The sequence below is a fragment of the Centrocercus urophasianus genome, unplaced genomic scaffold, assembly GCF_019232065.1.
Source record: "Centrocercus urophasianus isolate 14NV4802_14NV808 unplaced genomic scaffold, USGS_Curo_1.0 seq_18, whole genome shotgun sequence".
NCBI classification, from domain to species: Eukaryota; Metazoa; Chordata; class Aves; order Galliformes; family Phasianidae; genus Centrocercus; species Centrocercus urophasianus.
In genome coordinates this window covers 15,153,491-15,165,990 of record NW_024884733.1, presented here as the reverse complement: position 1 = coordinate 15,165,990, position 12,500 = coordinate 15,153,491, and the positions used below count along the sequence as shown (strand labels likewise).

At 41.6% G+C, this 12,500-nt stretch overlaps 1 protein-coding gene and 1 long non-coding RNA gene across 9 annotated transcripts in view; one reads left to right on the top strand and one right to left on the bottom strand.

The window, feature by feature from the left end:
* Window positions 1–3,851, top strand: part of LMO4 (LIM domain only 4) — an 11,922-nt gene extending 8,071 nt beyond the window's left edge. Inside the window, exon 4 of the mRNA XM_042820078.1 lies at window positions 3,093–3,851. Coding sequence (XP_042676012.1) covers window positions 3,093–3,101 — 9 coding nt within the window. The 3' untranslated portion in view covers window positions 3,102–3,851. The remainder of the gene's footprint in view (window positions 1–3,092) is intronic.
* Window positions 1–12,500, bottom strand: part of LOC122161013 — a 489,323-nt gene that overhangs the window by 747 nt on the left and 476,076 nt on the right. For 6 of the 8 annotated variants that reach the window (XR_006169028.1, XR_006169026.1, XR_006169025.1 and 3 more), the window contains 4 exons: window positions 9,804–10,035; window positions 7,233–7,374; window positions 6,641–6,796; window positions 1–5,048 (listed from right to left, as the gene is read on the bottom strand). The exon at window positions 1–5,048 is cut by the window's left edge and continues 747 nt beyond it. This is a non-coding gene — a long non-coding RNA (uncharacterized LOC122161013). The remainder of the gene's footprint in view (window positions 5,049–6,640; window positions 6,797–7,232; window positions 7,375–9,803; window positions 10,036–12,500) is intronic. The other 2 variants (XR_006169029.1, XR_006169030.1) reach the window with 2 other exon arrangements.

The window sequence follows — 12,500 nt, the reverse complement described above, 5'->3', positions numbered from 1 at the left end:
ATTAACCCAGGCAATCACATAGCACTGAGTTATTGCAATGAAACAAAAAGTGCACACTTCAGTTGGTAATTCTTTATAGATTTACAATAGGAACTTCATTAATGTCTGTAAGGATCACAAAAAATAACATTTATCTGCAAATAGGAATTTTGAAGATGAAAAAACCTGGGACAAATGCTAGGCTTACCTATTCTGTCACGTGCGGAATAATTGGTAGCACTTTCACTTAGTGGAGAAATCTACACAGGAAGACACAAACTGGTTTAAAAAGTCCTGTGTTTTTCTTGTTGTGTTGCTGCAGTTCAATATCCACGTTTGCTTCTTTTTCTGTGCAAAAATTTGCTGATTAATTTTAAGCATTATTTCAAGTCTTATACAGTGAGTGTAATTACATCAAAATGAGATGTGGGCTTTTTTATTTGCCTAATTTGTCAATTGAGGTGATGAGAGAGTTGAGTACAAAAGTCCTACATAGTTGGGCAGAATGAAGATAATGAAGATTGGAGGACAACGGCTTGGCCTCTTCTCGAGGAAGTACAACTACAGTTAAAGATTCATGGATTTATACTGTTGTGAATTTTAATGACACAAGTCTGTGGTACAGCATAGCTAACAGTGACTCCGTTAGGTGAATATTTGTAGGTGTCCCATTTCAAAATACAGGGTAAAACCATTCATCTTTATATGCTGCAGTAAAAGCTTTACCATTCTGAGAGAGTGGTTTATCCACTTGTCTACTGCGAATGTAAAGTTTAATGTAACTTCATGTAGGTGTCTAAATTGCCGTTTAGCTTTATCAGTTTCTTACTATGCGTTAGTAAAACACAAAAATGATTTAGTTAGAATAAAAGCAGTAGACATGATGAGGAACGCAGAATGTGGAAAAGCAGTAAAGTGGGGCTGGGCCTGCAGAGCTCACAGCTGAAGCCTCCCGGTAGAAGCTAATGCAGAGGCGATACTGAGAACAGGTTTTTATTAGTTCTGTCACTACTTACCACGTTGCTGCGGTCAAGGATGAGGCAGAGAGGTACTGGGGAAGACTGGAGAGAGAAATGATAGGGTGGTTTTGTTTTTATAATGTAGTCTCTCTAGGAAATGGTCCAAGTTCCCCTACCGGTTTTCCAAGGGGAGCTGTGGAGCGTCTGAATTTCAGAAAACTGGATTACAGTCAAGGAGACAAGTTGGTAATTCATAGGTTTGTCAGGTGTCTGCAGTTATGGAAGCTGCAGGGGCAGGTGACAAAGATTGTGTTTCGTGTGTTAGCTTTTTAACAATCTGAAGATGTAAACATCGCAGATGCTTTCCAGAAAGCCGCATGTTTTAGGGCCAGTAATTAAAAATGTTCTTCCACTATGACGGAGTTGGCTGTAACAGATCCTCTTTATTAAACATTAAAGATCAATCAGTCTCCAGGTTATTCTGCCACTAGAGATTATGGACACAGCAGAATAATCACAGGGTGGTGGTTTTTTTTTCATTAAGCTGAAGAGATTGAGACGTACTCCTTGCAATAAAACACATTTTTGTTGTGTTTGTGAAGGTGGCAGTTACATACTTAGGATTGTCTTCATATTAACTTGTAAACTGTATATTTATTGGTGATGGGTGCAGGCAGAAAAGGTTGCACAGCCTAACTTTCAGCACTTGATTTTCTTTTTAAGGAGGCGAAGCAGTAATGTTTGCTGTTCCTGCCTTTTGCCTCCCTGATCTGATCCACACGTGGAAATTGTAGTTTCTCATCGCTTGCTTGGAAAAAATCAAACACCACAACACTATTTCACCTCTGCTTGCCGGCACAACGCAGTCCTCAATGCTGGCTGATGTCCTGGGGGCCATTTTATTTGCCGGGGTCGTATCATCCTCCACAGAGAACTGTCTCTGCATTTTTGACAGTGGCAGTATTCCTGTAGCATCTCTTGTTTGCTAACAACCTTACCACCTACTATAAGTGTAAATTCTCCTCTGGCTGGCAGCGTTCATAGCGAACGCTTGTCTTCAGCTCCTATACTTTTAAATAAAGTATGAGTTAGATTACATCTCTCAGAGAAGATCTGAAAAATCTTCTAGTTTACATATCACTCAACAATTCCCTTGTAGTTACATAATTGGTGTTGTCTGTGTCCATAGTAGAAGATATTTGATGCTCATTTATTAAATATGCTTGCTGGCTGCTCCCTAATCTTTGTTCTGGACAGACAAATTACCTTTCTCACACTGAGCTTCAGCTCTGGGGAATTAAACCTCCAAGCCTCTACTACTTTAATTAGCTTGAAAGTGGGGGGTTGCAGTTACTAATAGACCTCAGGCTTTTAGTAACTTAGAGAAAGGGTGGAAAAAGAACTTCCTGGGAAGCACAAAATGCCATTTAAAAACCATAAAATTCTCATATATATTATTTCATTTTGGTAATTGCAAACAGATTGTATTTGAAGACTATGGATGATCATTTCTATTTTGTCCCGGAAAGTTTAGATTTTTATCGACTTAGACACTTTTAATTATCACAATTCATTAACACCAGTGTGAGAGCACATGTTTGACTTCATATATTAAAATGTTTATGTAACATTAACTAACACACCAGATGAGGAATTTCAAATGGGGGGGAAAAATCCTGAAATATCTATATTTAGCTCTTATGCAGTGCAGCATATTAACCAAAGTTGCCTTGGGAGGATATTGGCTGTACTTTTTATTTGCTTTACACGCTATTTCTTCCAATTATAAGATCACATTACTGACTTCTTCAAAGGCATGGCATAATGTTTCTTCCCTTTTAAAAAGGGGCCCAGAAAAGCCACCTTATTCACCGTACCATTTGCTACCAGAAAGTACACTTATTTATTGTTGTCGTTTCTCTTTATTCTTTACTGTCTGTTCTTCTTAGTAGTGATACTGCAGAAAATGCTTGCTTTTTGCTATTTGAAGTTGAAACGTTAGCACTATGAATGGATAGTGTAGAAAGTCACAGTTGGAAAGTAATCTAATAAAAAAGAGATTAGTGAATAAGGAAAAGACAAAAGCAGTCATGTTGTAGTTTCCTATCTCAAATTTAGTATTCTAGCTAAGATACCCATTTTTATTTCTTGCAGGTCTGCTAAAAGGTCAGAGTATTGCAGAATGCGTGCCTTCATCTCAAATTTTGTTCATCACAGATGGATCCCATGTCTCCAAGTAGACAAGTCACCTTTGTAGCTAGCATCAGTGCCAGCTCCATACCATTGCACCTTCTTTATTCTTGATTGCCCTTCCCACATTTATTGGTGTATTAAAATGACTGAATATGAACATTAAGGACTCCATGAACCTGGGCTAATGGGAGACTGTAGAGAAAATGAAAAAAGATCCACCGGAGGACATCTTTGGGGGGGTGGGTGGGGAAGATGACTAATGAAGCTAATTAAAAGAAGCATTGAAATCTGCTTTCTACCCTCATTAACAATTAGCAGGGCACTAGCCAGTTTGTACCCTGTATTTTACCTTAACAACATTCTATTTGCTCTTTGTATATTTAAGTGTTGTAAGGAAATGTGTTTCAATCAAACTGAACATGAGATAAAGGAAAAATGTGGCTTTTGTGATATTCTATCACAAACACTTTTATTGTATCTCTGTAAAATACAATGTATGTATGCATGTAAGTGTTTTTGTCCTAATGTTGCTACTTCCCATGGCAAAAAAAAAAAAAGGAGAAAAAGGAAAAAAAAAGTCAGGCTCATAGCAGCTACTGTGTAGAAATTTTCACCTACTTCTAATTTGCTGAATGAAGAAAAATCTTTTATTTGTGATATTTTCAGAGACATTTGCTCTAGTATGGTGTATTTAAATAATAAAAAGTAAAACAAAAACCACTGAATTGAGTTTGGGTTTTAGAAACGTTGCTGTTTTTTTCTTGAAAAAAACAAACAAACAAACAACAAAACTACACTCAAAATAGTGCTCTGAAACAAAGTCATTGCCTTAATTGTCAGTTTCCTTTAAAAATAAGGTTTTGGTTTGGAGGTTTTTGGTGGGTTCCTTTTTTGTTTTGTCTTATGCCACTAAAGAACCTGTTAAACTACCGTGTTAATTTTGGTGTGGATACAGGGAGGCGCTGCTTCAAAGTGATCATTAGTTTTCATTGAGATTCTTGCTTCTAATAACAGCAAATGCAAGACAGTTCAGATTGTGGTTAAGTGTGGTACACGTTATAGGTATTGTGGTCTCTTTCTATCTGGCTCCTCCCTGCAAAACTGCCCATGTTAGATGTATGCGTGTCTGTGAGTGTGCAAGCATGAGGGTGTATGAACACACTTTAAGAGATCCAGAAATAACAATAAAAGCAAAGAAGGTGTGTACCTCATGCGGAGCACTAGAATTGAACATTCATAGAGAGGAATACAATAGCTGTTCTGATCTGAATAAAAATAAACTGGAATCTGCTGTGCAAGAAACTTTTAAAACTAATAATCTGAAGGAAAGAAAAGCGAGCTTCCTGGGCTACTTCCAAGAACAAACTGATGGCAGCTATGGTTTGCTCTATGGAAGGAAACAAAAAAACAACGCCCTCCAAAGTAAGAAAACTTTCTCTAAGCTTAGAAAGAGGGCAGCTTTGTTCAGTGGGCCTTTCCTTTCAGGTCTGTGCAGACCAACTCTGAGAAAAAAATCCTCATTTTTCATACTTATAGCAAGAACAGTAACATGAATCTGTGATGCACTGCATGCCTTCAGTCAGGGAACTGTGGGCACCCAGAAGGTGCCTCTGCTGCAACTCAGAGCAAATCAGCATTACCAGCTGTTTGACTTCTATCAGAGAATAATGCATTTGAAATACAGTGTGATTATGTTCTCTTTTTAAATTCTGTTTTCAAGAAGGCGTAGCTTGTTTGGTTATGGAGTGAGCTTCACTTACTTTCGTTGTGACGCTGGTGCATAAGAAGCAGAATTGTAGATTTGTCTGAACAACCAGTAGCAGATACATTTTGTTTCAGATTCTACTTCTTGGCCTAGTGTGCTGAGGTCTCTTGGATTTCTTCCTTCAGCACTTCATTGCCTTGGCAAAAATAGGACTGTTGAAGAGAAAAGAGAAAGATATAACATACGGTGACAGACAGTAAAGATAACAGAATACTTATCATATAAAGCGATATGAAGCTGTGTATGACTTTTTTAATTAAATGCACTTATGTATTTTTAAAAATAAGTTTCTAAGCTTTTTGATCTCGCATTACAGTCTTTAGGTAAGAGTTTTGCAAATTGTGTGGCTGGAACGTCTTTGAAAAGACACTCGAAATCATACAAATGTGGAATTCAAGTATCAGTGAGTCTGTAGGCATCCTGTAATTATTCCAGTATAAGCACTCAAGGTACCACGGTTAAATCTAACGTGCAGATTTTCGGTTGTCCAATGTAACCTAGAAGTGCTAAGAAGATACCTAATAACTTCTAGTAAGTAATGTAGTATAGCGTTTAGTGATGTAGAGGTTGAAGTTCATTAACGGCTTTAAATAAACTATTATATGACTCGTTTGTAAAGCGCAGCTACCTTTTTAATAGCTTACTTTAAAAGCATTTCTTAAGTTGCAGACCTATAAGATTACAAATGTCACTCATGTTAGCATAATCCACATGCAAGTGATGAAGCCTTTGCTTTGATGTGCTAAATTGGAGGAGGACTAATGGAGCTATGAATATACAATAGAACATATTTAAGTAGTATTCTTCCTTTAGGTAAAACACTTTCTTGAAACCAGAGGTATTTCAGACAATAAAACAGCCTCTAATGGGGACGCTGGGGGGAAGGCTACTGGAAACACTTAGATTTGTCCTTATGTGAAAAATCAATTTTTTTAGGAGATCTGTAAAAGGAAACATGTACTTGTTCACCTTTTATCACATGCATTTGCTATGCTGAGTCTGAAATACACCCCCTGCATTTAGTGCTGCTGAAAAGTCATACAAATAATCAGTAAGAGCTTCCCTCACTTTCAAAAATGAATGCTGTTAAAAAAATCAAAGGAAATATTACTAATCTGAAATCATCCTAGTGAACCTGGATAAAAGGCTCTGTCTATACTGCATCTAAGCGTCTCAATCATATAAATTGTCACTCTTATTAATGAAACAATTTTGTAAAAAGATTGCCCTCTAAATGGGTTTAATGTTTTTACCTATCCAGCTGTCTAGTTATGAGATTTACGCATCCTGGCAGGCAGTGGGACATTAAGCCTTTCCAAACCAAATTCTGTTTGCAACAAGATACTGTCTTTTCAGTCCAACATGATTTATCTTTAAATATTTTAACAGGTTATGCAGTATCTTACGAAATGTAAAATGAGAATGTCTTACCAGAATGAAGCCTATGAAATTAAGTCACATCTTGAGAATATTAACCACACTGAGTTTGTCTCCCTTCCTCCCTGTTAGTTAACACTGATAAAATTTGCATCATCTAATTCTAGGAGAAATACAGTAAATAAAAGAAATCAGATACTACTGTAGTATGAGTTGCTACCAAGCATTTCAAAAGAGCGTTTTAATTTTATTTTTTTACCAAATTCTTTGGCCAGGATCAGGTGTCAGGCCTTGTGCAAGTTACCCGTGTTCTGAACAGCTCTGTTGAAATAATTGAAATTGAGATCAGGACACATATGTCAAATACCTTCAAAGTATTGTGTTTCTTCAGCTTGAGACGTGTTCCAGGACCGGTTTCACTTCCCGTGCCTGCAGTACATGAAGTACCAGGGAGCCTTTGTTGTTGCTTTTCAGTACCAGGTGTACGCCTGTTGTCAGTCCAGCGAAGCCACAGAAGAGCTCACTGCAATTAAATAGCAATTTGTTTCTATGAAACTGCAATTAAAGTATTACTGATCAGCCATTTTAGATTGGCAGTGCTTTGCCTGCATGTTAAGCAGCGAGGAGCTCTCGGTTCGGTCCGTGAGCTGTGAGCAGCAGTGAGCTCGCTGTGTCCCTGCCTGGGCCCCGTGTTCTGCTCACAGAGCGTGCCCAGGGCAGCGGCAAGTCGGGGCTGAGCCCTGGGCCTGCAGCATTACTGCTGCCCCTGCCCCATGTGAGCAGGGAAGCGCGCTTCCTGCAGGGCCGTTCCACTTCGCTGCTGCAGAGAACGGACTGCGCGTTGTGGGCCGCAAGCCAATGATGTGCTGCAGGTCCTGACTTGTTGGAGATGTGTAAACAGGGCTACTGTAGCTCCTTAATCACAACTAATAAAAGACTAGAAGAAAGCAATCAATTACCTCGTAAGTTTTTTCCTTTCTTTTCTTTTCTTAATAGAACGCAGTGTGTGTCTGACGGGGCTCCTCAGCACGCCTGCCCTCCAGGTGGGCCGTGGCACATGGACTGCAGCACTGCCGGCCCCACACCCAGCTGACTGTGCATCTGCAATGTAAATGCTCAGTGCAAATTAAAAAGTTGTTTGTAAGAACTCAGAGAGGCATTAACTTCGTAGTGGTAATTATATTTCTTAATTATCACCATATTTTAACAAAGTCTGAGGCACATTAACTTCAGTTCCTGTTTTTGCACGGTGGAGGCTGTAGACATCCTCCTTCCTTCGCCAGAGGGGATGACATCACACCTGTGGCATGCATGAGATAAGCGCTGCTTGTTTTGCGGTGTCTCAGAGATGTTCCTTGGGGGGCTGGCCAGTCACACAGCCGTGTGCCATCCGCGGGGCTGTGGGCTGGGTGGCAGCAGGGAGGCATGAGGGCTGTGGGGCGGTCAGTGCTGAGGGCAGGGAGAGGACCGCGCTTCAGCCTCTATGCAGCCAGGAAGGCCGTCAGCCAATAACACCACCCGCAGGGGCTTGGGCCCACGCCTGAGCCCAGGGCCTGAAAAAAGCCCTGTTTGCTGGAGACAGACGAGGCTGTGTTGAGGATTTTTATTTTTTCTCTCCCCCTCTGTGGGTATTTTTTAACAAGCCGGGTTCTGTTGTTGTGTTTCCTTTAGTTACATCCACAAAAACGCTCTTGGTGTGCAGGCAGGATGTTCGCCTCGATGGGCTCGGGAGCCATAGCTGTGTGTTTTGCCCTTGCCTGTCTTGGTGGCACATGCTGCTCCCCCGCTCCTGCTTGCCTCTGGCCGCTGCTAAAGGACGAACCACAGCCTGGCACTATGAGGGCTGCATTTTTTATTGTTATTTTATTAAATGGAGCTTCTCATTACTGCTGTGTGAAAACCATAACTGTAGAGAAGGGAGGGCCGAGGCTCTGCCAGGCAGGGCTGGCTGGAGGAAAGTTGCCCTGAGATCCCCAGCACTGCAGGATGGGCCGTGCAAGGGACCAGGAGCTTCAGAGGCAAGGCACACACACCCAAAAGGCCAGGAATTTTAGTAACCCCTAAAACTTTGAGCTTAAACTTCTCTCCTGTTGACTGGCTAAACAGGTCTCCCAGAGCACTGTGCTACTTTTTACCCTTTGCTCCTGTGTTTTGACAGTCAATTTATCAGTGTAAGTCTTCTGCCTGCCTTGTTAGAAGTACGCCTCAGCTGACAAACACCGAGTTTGAAATTCTGACTTTTCTTACTGGTTAAGAAAATAATAAAAAGTGTTTTGCTTCATAGGATGCTTGGTCACTTCTATATGCCTAACTGCGTCCAATCGCAAAAGCAGCAACACACGAGGAACGTGCATGGATGGGGCCAGTCCTGACATTCCTCATCATCACCACCACCGCTGGCCCTGTCCTGTGCTGCTTTTAAGGGAGCAGTGGCCACCAAAGTGCCCACGTCATGCAGCCGGGTTCCTGTGCAGCCGGTACAGCCACTGCTTATTTTTCACACTGTTGGAATTCACTGTTAATTACTTGAAATATCCACGCACTTTTCCTCTTAGGGAATCTTACATGCGAGCCTTTTGCTAACAACGTCAGTGGTTTGCCGTAACCTCTTGGAATAATCATCGGTTCCATTGAACTTCTGCCAGTTGTTTTGTTAAACTAAATGGAGAGAATAGGGCCTATATTCCTTCTCAAAAGGCAAGAGATTGCCCTGTGATTTGGGAAAATCTTGATTGCTTACAGAAGAATAAATGAACAGGGCAGATATTAACTTTACACCTGACTTCAATTTCTTTGAGAAGCAGTGAAGAAATGTCCGATAGGAGGAAAAAGATCCAGCTAGAACTCATAAGCCAGCCAATAATAGTCTAATTTTATTGTGCTGTAAAATCATCACTGCTTATAGAAAACAAAGGGCAATGAATGCCATATTGGTCTTTTATTCTTACAAAAAACCTTGAGATCAAACAGCCCCTAAAAGACTGAGCCGATATGCATCCGACTTATGTATTTTTTTATATCCTCTGATATTCATTCCACTGATGTATTTGATAGGTAATTATATCAGCCATATCAAGATGCTGATAGGAAATAGTGGAAGACTTCAGTGTTTCGCCATAAAGCTCATACCCCTTGTTATTGAGCTCTCATCAGGCTCGGGATCTGCAGCAATAATTTGAAAGCTGCAGTTGATATTTCTGTGCTTATGCCACATTTAAAAATTATTATTCTTGCTTCATCAGTTAGTCTTTTTAGATGGGTTGGAAAAAAAACATTGCAAATGAGCTACTATTCTTATTTGTTTTTTTAAGAAGGGTAAGCATTGAAGTATTCAAATGGAACAGATTATACCTTTAATTACATCCAAACAGGATGCTGAACTGATTATTTTCTGTTTAATTGCTATAGTTCAAAACAATATTGCAAATTTGGAAATTAATTCTTTAAGCATGGCCTTCTGGCCTCTGTATTTACAAGAGAAACCATAAGAAAAAGAAAAGAAGAATTGAAAGGGGAAGATTGCCACTTACTTCTCTAACAAAGAAGTCTGAATTTCTTGTGGGAGGCCTTTGATCTGGACCAATGCTGTTTGTCTTCTGGGAGCATCCAGTGAGCGCCACCAGCTCTGTGCACATCACACAGCTGCAACGCGTGCCCCCTGCGAAGGGACGCCCCATGGGTAGCACTGAGCTGCTCCTTCCCCAGCGTGCTTGCAAGTCCAACCAGCCGCCGCTTCGGTGGATGTGCTCGATCTCCATTTTCCTACATGCAAAATGAGAAGAATGAAAGCAAACACAATTCATCACTTCTTAAACTAAATATATTTCCATTTTGTTTGCATGTGTGTGTGCATATATCACTCACCGTATATATTTAGAATATGTACTGTGACATTACAGCCAGTGATAAATCCTACTCACTTACTGTATCTGTTATTTGCTGCAACATTAAGCTCAGTGAGAATTTTATATGTAACTTGTACCAAAACTAAATATATTGTGGAATTGATGCACAGTTGTAAACAAGAGCATAACTTCCTAGTGCAACACAGTTGAAGGTGGCAGCTTGTGTGGCAATTCCTTCGTAAACAACTGCAGACTTTCCAAAGAACAAGCCGGTTAATTACATTTTTAATGACATTTTTGGAAAATGGGATTCTTGGGGGGGGAGGAAACCTGTAATGCCAACACCAAAAGTAAGCCTAAAGCTTGTACTGTATGAGGGAGTACTATGGGGGAAAAATTGGGTTATGCTGGGCCCAAGTCTTTGCTCCCCCCTTTTCTTTCTTTCCACTGAAGGTATGCCTATGTAGAAGATTTTTCATAGCTCTGTGATGGTTTCCGAGCAAGATGACACTGGCATTTTTTTTAATGGATTATCTTATTTTATTATTATCTGTAGTACTATGTGCTGCCCACTTACAGAGCTGATGCAGTGCACAGCGAAGCTCAAGACGTCCTGTTAACTATGCACAGCCTATGTGGGGCCATGACATGAGCAGGCCTTACCCAGCAGCAGTGTTGGCAGCACTGAAGGGCTGATATGATAGAACCTTATGAGGCATCACAGGCAGATCCAGGCAGAAGCTGGACCAGCCAGAGTAAGAGCAGTACACAGCTTTTATTGATGAAGTTCAGGGGAAAGAGGCACCCGGGGCAGCTGTATTAATCCCATAATAACTTGAAATATAATCGAGCCATTGCTGGAGGGATAGGTAGGATGGGAGGGAGGTGGAGGTGTCAGGGTTTAAGTTCACAGGCTTCCCCCATTCATTAAAAAGTGAATCAATCAGGGAAGCGGGCTGGCTTTTCAAAGGGCTGGCAGCCACAGGGGCAGGCAGCCGGCCTCGTCCTCCCGCCGGGGCTGTGGACTGGGCAGCCAGCAGCGTCGGCAGACGGCTGTTTTGCCCTGCTCAAGCTGTAAAACGTGTTACAATGTGCTAGGGGAGATTCTGGCTGGATTTTGAGGATTTAAAAGCTAGGCAGAGTCGGTGCTGTGGGCCATGGAAAGGTGACGCTGATAGATGTTTACAAAGGGAAAAAAAAAGTTGTGTTTTATGTTTTCTGGAGTGCTGGTTTTACCAGCAGGCAAATGGGCAGAAGGAGCCTGCCTACAGGACTCCTCTTTGTAGGCAGCTGGTACAGTAATTAGTTCATTACTATTAATTTTTGCCTTCCCTGGACCAATCAGTGACGTATTTAAGAAAAAAAAAGAAATCCATAATATCTGGTGCTGGCATTTCCCGCATCCTTTCGATGAAGCTGGTGCATTTACATCAAGTGGGAGCAGCCTCAGAGAGCAAGATGCTCACACCCACAGGTGCTCAGAGGGTTAGGACAGAATGCCCTACATTGAAATAGGATTTATTACTTTTTAATTACTGCACAATCCAACGGGGCTCAGTGAGAACACATGGTTGTCCACTGGAGCACCATGGTTGCCCACCAGCAGCAGGGGAGCATGGCAACCACTGGCCTGCAGGTCGCAGGAGAACGAGCGCCCACCTTACACACAAGTGAGAACTTTGGCAGAAAGCATTTCTGTACAACCACAGACCAGCACTAAGAAGATAGTATTTAAACATCAGTGTCATGTGGATGGTAGACACAGGCAGAAAAATCGTCAGTGCTGTAAGGCCATGGTGTCAGCCTGACCTGATCGTTCCCCAGGTGGAAGATGTCCCTTTGCAGACACCTTCCTGGTGACACAAGTCTAAATCTTCACCAGCCCCCAAGCAGCTCCGCTCCTGCCCCTGGGTCCTGCTGTCACTGAGGCAGTTAATGCCTTACACTAGGAGTGGTCCCACGGATCCTGGGCTGGGGGAGCTGTCAGGTAGGAGAATGCACTTTTTAGCGTAACAATAAGAGAGGCAGACTTTTCTTTTTTTATCAACAGTTGCTTCTAAATAATTTCAGCTTTCTAAGATGTTAGTAACAATACAAAAAAATCCAGTGTAGTTATTTTTCTACCAATCTTCTAGGCAGGCAAGGTTTGGCAAGAGCATATTTTAATCCCATCCATCCAACTTCACTGCACACTACTCTGGGCTGGCCAAGACCTTCTCTGGATGTGTGTGCTGCCTGAACTGCTCCTCATCTATGCGTGGAGTCATGAAGCACAGAGCAGGCCGACCCATTAACCACTGCTGAGTGTGGGCAGGTCAATCAGAGGACCGTCCCTGAGCTGCAGCCTCAGGGCAGTGAGCAGAAAGAACACTTTCCATTTTA